Source organism: Lactuca sativa, chromosome 2 (genome assembly GCF_002870075.4).
Source record: "Lactuca sativa cultivar Salinas chromosome 2, Lsat_Salinas_v11, whole genome shotgun sequence".
Classification (NCBI taxonomy): domain Eukaryota; kingdom Viridiplantae; phylum Streptophyta; class Magnoliopsida; order Asterales; family Asteraceae; genus Lactuca; species Lactuca sativa.
In genome coordinates, this window is record NC_056624.2 from 161,328,488 (window position 1) to 161,334,770 (window position 6,283).

Sequence of the window (6,283 nt, forward strand, 5' to 3'; positions counted from 1 at the left end):
TAATGTAACCTCCCTACCCTCCCACTTCGTTTTTCATATTTGCGTCCAATCATATTCAATTTGTAAATCCATACCGACTTCCTTTTTTCCATTGCCAGAAAGGTGAGGGCGATGTTCCCATCGATGCTAGAATGCCAACTTACTGTCAACTCAACCCGTGCAGGAGTCCAACACACTTCCACTCCCACTGCCCTTAAAAATAATACAACTTTTGAACAATCCTCTAAGCCGTCTGTTGGTAATTGTAGTGTTATCGACATATTTTGGTGTAATTATTATCAATAATAAGATAGGTTGAGCTTTATTTACTAACCGAATTTGGAGGTGCGGGGTGCACACTCGGTGTGACAATTGTGAAATCGGGAATACGGGAACGTCTCTCCTGTGTGCAGGGTTCAAAAGGGCTAAAGCCCCTTGGCGGGGTCTAGGTGCAGTGCCCTTGGCGTTGGTTATGTCTTAATAACCAACGATTTTTGGCGTCAAAAGGATGCAACTTCTGTTTAACTACTTTTCCCTCTAGTATAAGAATCCTTCTCTGGTTCCAAAAAAGGGGTTGAAACTTTCATACACGAAAATTATATATTGATTCATGCTATCTCTCCGTAACACAAAAACAACAAAGTACATTATATGTTTCTGATTTAGATATGATCTAACTTCTAAATTGAAATTATTTGGATTATCCTAAATCTGATTTTGTGATACTCCATGCTGTAGAGTGAAATCACAAAATTTGAAAAATAATTGCAATCCAAAAAATATCTAAATATATTGATATTCTAATGACTCCATAATTCTAACACCATCTATACAATCTCTTTTATTTTTATGTATTTTTTTATGATCAACAAAAGTATTATTTTAATACGAAGACAGATAAAGAAAATCAATATATCAAATTGTTTGAAATAAGTAGAATTGGTTGCATTCAATAGTTTGAAGAATGGAGTGGTATATTTCATTATTTGAGTTGAAGATGAGGATTGTGGCGGTGGTATTAACGGTGGCGGAGGATGAAATGCAAATTTGCAATGGAAAAGCTCGGAAGAGATTAATAATTTCGGTATGGCCCCAAAAGCAAAAATTCAAATCCAATTATTAAACAAAAATATCTCTCTTCTCTCTCTCTCTCTTCGATCCTCACGCCCTCATTCACCTTCTCTCTCTCCATTCATTACACGCTTTCTCTTTCTTTCTCTCTCTCTCTGCAAAAAATTTCATTTTTATTTTATATAAAATTCAAAGGTTCGTACTCTGACAACGACCACTGAAGGATGGTCGCACATGCCTACTGTCATGTCACTCCAAAATCAACGGTTACGATCTCCAGGTACGGTCTTCCCTACGGCCATGATCACATCTTTTTCCCTCTTCTTCTCTTTCCTCTCTCTCTCTCTCGTAGTATGCTTCTGATTGCTATAGATTCATACATACATACACTCTCATATATATCGTTTCATCACCTATTTCTCTCTCATCGTTTTTATTTCTCTCTCTCTCTCTCTCTCTCTCTCTCTCTCTCTCTCTCTCTACTGCTCTTCAGGTCGCCTACGGTCGGGCCGGGTGCCGTGTATAAAAGCTTCCACTGCGTCACCCTCCATCTTTCTTTTCCGTTTTTTTCTGTTTGTTTTTTATCAGCTCGATAGCGATTGGGGAAAAAGTTGGAAAGAGAAGGGTTTTTCATGGCGGTGTGTGGGAAGAAGAAGAAGAATCAGTGGTTTACTGAGCTGGGTTAGGGTTAGGGTTTTGAGTTTGGGTTTGTATGTCTGCGATTTTAGTTATGTGGGGGAGGTTTAATTGCGGAATAATGCATGTCAAAATTACATGTTTCAGAGTGAGGAAGAAGAGGTTAAGCTGAAAGTTAAAGGGGGAAATTTGGATTTCGGGGGTGGGGGGTGGGGTTTTTGCTTGATCAATCGTGATTTGTCGAGTTATGATTTAGAATTCGAAGATTGTATACTATCATTATTAAATATATCTATATAATAATCCAAAGGGTTTAGATAAAATATGAAGCTTTCAACATCAGGGTTGGGTCAGCAGCCTCATGAAGGTATCTCCTTCAAATCTTTCTTCTTGATTTTCCCTTTTTTTAATCTGACTTTACATGTGTGTCTCCTTTTCATTTATTCTTCTTCTACATTCCATATCTTTGTAGACATTCTTTTTTGTCGATGTTTCTCGATTAATTAGGGTTAATTTATTTCTCACTTCCCATGAAAGGAGAAAAGAAATGCTTGAATTCAGAGCTATGGCACGCTTGTGCTGGCCCCCTTGTCTCCCTACCTATAGTTGGCAGTCGAGTCGTTTACTTCCCTCAAGGCCATAGCGAACAGGTTTCAACTTTCAACTTTCAACACTTCATCTCCATTTCAATTTCATAATCGTTTCAATTTTCAATTTTCTTCCCGAATTTTCTACTTAATCAATCAATCGTCTATTAATTGATCTTAATTGAAACCGAAAAAGCCAGGTTGCTGCCACTACAAATAAAGAAATCGATGCTCATATACCCAATTACCCAAGCTTGCCTCCCCAATTGATCTGTCAACTCCACAATGTCACAATGCATGTGAGTTTCTCAGTTCGATTTTCTTACTTGTTATACTTTATCCATTCATACAACTCAAAACTTATCAAAAACATTGTTGATTTCTTAAATTCAGGCGGATGTTGAAACAGATGAGGTTTATGCCCAAATGACATTGCAGCCCTTGACCCCGGTAATCTTGTGTTAAAAACTTTTCAAATTTGTAATTCACAGTTTCAAAAAGTTATTTATTTTTTTTTTTTTTATATTTATTTGTTAGCAAGAACAAAAGGACACATTTCTACCTGTTGAGTTGGGCACACCAAGCAGACAGCCAACTAATTACTTTTGCAAGACATTAACAGCAAGTGATACCAGTACCCATGGAGGATTCTCTGTTCCTCGTCGTGCAGCTGAAAAAGTCTTCCCTCCATTGGTGTGAAATTACGCTTCTACCCTTCTATATCCCCAACACCCAAATAGAAAAAAAAAACTCACACCTTCACTCTGTTTTCGTTTCCAGGACTTCTCTCAACAACCACCCGCCCAAGAACTCATCGCAAGAGATCTCCATGATGTTGAATGGAAGTTCAGACATATTTTTCGCGGTGGGTAGTTTAGTCATTTCACATCATTTCAAGCTTCATTCTCTAACATGAATCTAATTATCTGATTTTTTTTTTGATTGACGTTACAGGGCAACCAAAACGTCACCTTCTTACCACAGGGTGGAGTGTATTTGTTAGTGCAAAAAGACTTGTTGCAGGGGACTCTGTTCTTTTCATCTGGTATTATTCATTTATTATTTATTATATATTAAAATGAAAATCCACGTATCAAAATGTTTTATTTTTTATTTTTTGTGAATCAGGAATGAAAAAAATCAACTACTTTTGGGGATACGTAGAGCAACACGTCCACAAACTGTAATGCCATCATCAGTTCTATCAAGTGATAGTATGCACATTGGGCTCCTTGCTGCTGCTGCTCATGCAGCTGCTACAAATAGTTGTTTCACAATTTTTTATAACCCAAGGTAACAAATAATAATATTCAAAAGTTTTTATGTTATTATTTTGTTACTTAATTTAAATAAATATTATTGTATTTAGGGCAAGTCCATGTGAATTTGTTATTCCTCTTTCGAAATACGTGAAAGCTGTGTATCATACTCGTGTTTCTGTTGGGATGCGTTTCCGCATGCTTTTTGAAACTGAAGAATCAAGTGTTCGAAGGTAAAACCAAAAATAAAATTCAAAAAAAAGAAAAATATAAAAGTAAATCTTATTTGATGATTCTTAATGTTGTGTAGATACATGGGTACAATTACTGGAATTGGTGATTTGGATCCTGTTCGTTGGCAGAATTCTCATTGGAGATCTGTAAAGGTAATTAAATTAGTTTACTTTAGTCAATATTATTTATTAACCATTTTTTTTCTTCATTTTTTAATTAATATAATCTTTTTTTATAGGTTGGATGGGATGAATCAACTGCAGGTGAGAGGCAGCCACGTGTCTCATTATGGGAAATTGAACCACTAACTACTTTTCCCATGTATCCATCACTTTTTCCACTTCGCCTAAAACGCCCCTGGTATCCCGGAGCTTCATCTTTTCAAGGTATAACTTGCAAACAATAGGTAACACTATATTAACTTAATATATTTAATATTTATATATTTTTTTTGGCACAGATAGTAGAGATGATGGGGTTAATGGGATGACATGGCTGAGAGGGGAACCAGGGGAACAAGGATTGAATTCTCTAAACTTCCAATCTGTTGGCATGTTTCCATGGATGCAACAAAGGGTAGATCCGTCTTTTCTTCAAAGTAATCTGAATCAGCAATACCAAGCTGCATTAGCTGCAGGTTTACAGAATCTTGGAAGTGGAGATGCTTTGAAGCAACAAATACTCCAATTCCAACAACAACAGCAACAGCAACAACAACAAATCCAGTATAGTCCTTCAGGCACTTCTAATCCACTTTTCCAACAATCACAACAACTAATCCCTCAACAATTCGTCCATGGTCAAACCCAAATCCAACAAGTCAACACTCAACCAGAAGAACACCCACAACCACAACAACAACAACAGAGTTCGTATCCGGAATCTTACTTGCTTCAACACCATGAGAGGCCACAATCCCATGCTTTTATGGACCCGAATACCAAATTTGCCCCTCCTTCAATGCAAAACATGTTGGGTTCTTTAATAACATCTGAAGGAAGTGGGAATCTTTTGAGTTTTTCTAGGGCGGGGCCCACTTTGACTGAGCAGCATCCATCGAACCAGAACCAAAACCAACAGTCTTGGGTTTCGAGGTTTGCTCAGTCACAACCGAATTTGTCGTCTTCTTCACCTGCTCCATCATTGTCATATCAAGAGAAGAATGTTGAAGAAGCTTCAAGTTTGGATACACAGACACAGGGGTTGTTTGGTGGAACGAATATTGATTCTTCAGTAGGGCTTTTACAGGAAACTGACATAGCCACCACCACCACCACCACCACCATGACCATGGCGATGGCATCACCGGCTTCTGGTTTTCAGAATAATTCTTCTTACTTTGGGTACATGCAGGACTCTTCTGAGCTGCTGCATGCGACGACAGGAGCACAAATTGACCCATCAAACCCTAATCGTACGTTTGTCAAGGTAAACACAATTTTACATATAAAGTAAATGAATGATTAAAAAAGTTGGATAAAGGGTAATATGGTGAGTGTAGGTATACAAATCAGGTTCGGTGGGGAGGTCACTGGACATCAGCCGGTTTCACAGCTACCCAGAGCTGAAGGAGGAACTGGAACAGATGTTCAATGTTGAGGGGCTGCTTCAAGACCCTCAAAGATCAGGCTGGCAGCTTGTATTCGTTGACAGGGAGAATGATGTTCTTCTCCTTGGAGACGGACCCTGGGAGTATGTTTATGTTTCATCCATCATCCATCATCCATCATCCATCATCCATCATCAATTATATATTTGATTATTGTTTGTTTGTGTGTTGTAGGGCATTTGTAAATAGTGTGTGGTATATCAAGATACTTTCTCCTGAAGACGTGTTGAAACTTGGGAAGCAAGAGTTGGAGTCCTTCACTCAAAACTCAGGAGGAGAAAGAATTGGGAATGATGGGCATGGGCATGGACATGGGGGGAGAGAGCTTTCTGGATTGCCTCCTTCCATGGGTTCGCTTGATTTTTGAGAAAAAAACCCAAACCCAAAACCAAGACTTTGTATTTGTCGTCTTCTATTTGATGCGCTCTCTCTACTCTACTCTACTCTACTTTATGTTTATGAAGATTGACACTCCTATTTATTTATTTTCTAGGTCGGTTGTTATTAGTTTTGTGTATCCTGGTTGGTTATTTAGTAAAATGTTTAGACAAGACAAGACTCTACTATTATTGTGATTCCAAGGAAACTTTATCAATCAATCAATCAATCATCAATGCAATGCATGCAACAAAGTTATTGACTATTGTGTTTGCGAATGTTTTGTGTTTTTACATGCGTATGAAGTGTTTGATAAAATGATTGAATGAGTTAAGTGTTTTTTTATTTAAAAACAAGTAGCAAACAAATAAATTCCAATCATTGGGGCTTTTGACAACAAAATTGACAATACATATGCTGACATATAAGAACGGAAAAATTGGTCATGTAACAAAACATTGTGGATATAACTTGTGTGGTCCTCTTAACAATGGAGATTTTCAGATCCATTTATTATCTGAAGCTAGTAA

The 6,283-nt window shown here is 37.5% G+C and overlaps 1 protein-coding gene across 1 annotated transcript; it reads left to right on the forward strand.

Annotated features, from left to right (window-relative positions):
• The first annotated feature begins 1,448 nt into the window (after window positions 1-1,448).
• LOC111916018 (auxin response factor 8) lies at window positions 1,449-6,018 on the forward strand. The gene is made up of 14 exons (XM_023911663.3): window positions 1,449-2,053; window positions 2,224-2,336; window positions 2,474-2,572; window positions 2,667-2,723; window positions 2,811-2,966; window positions 3,054-3,138; window positions 3,228-3,318; window positions 3,402-3,566; window positions 3,643-3,765; window positions 3,843-3,918; window positions 4,005-4,152; window positions 4,227-5,194; window positions 5,268-5,458; window positions 5,550-6,018. The coding sequence occupies exons 1-14, from the start codon at window positions 2,011-2,013 to the stop codon at window positions 5,740-5,742; spliced, it is 2,508 nt and encodes an 835-aa protein (XP_023767431.1). The 5' UTR covers window positions 1,449-2,010; the 3' UTR covers window positions 5,743-6,018.
• Window positions 6,019-6,283: the final 265 nt, after the last annotated feature.

Excerpts from the sequence above, each read along its gene's own strand:
- LOC111916018 (XM_023911663.3), top strand. The coding sequence starts at position 2,011 with ATGAAGCTTTCAACATCAGGGTTGGGTCAGCAGCCTCATGAAG. Across the intron at positions 2,054-2,223 it reads GGGTCAGCAGCCTCATGAAG|GAGAAAAGAAATGCTTGAAT; the intron begins GTATCTCCTTCA and ends TTCCCATGAAAG. Across the intron at positions 2,967-3,053 it reads AAAAAGTCTTCCCTCCATTG|GACTTCTCTCAACAACCACC; the intron begins GTGTGAAATTAC and ends TTTCGTTTCCAG.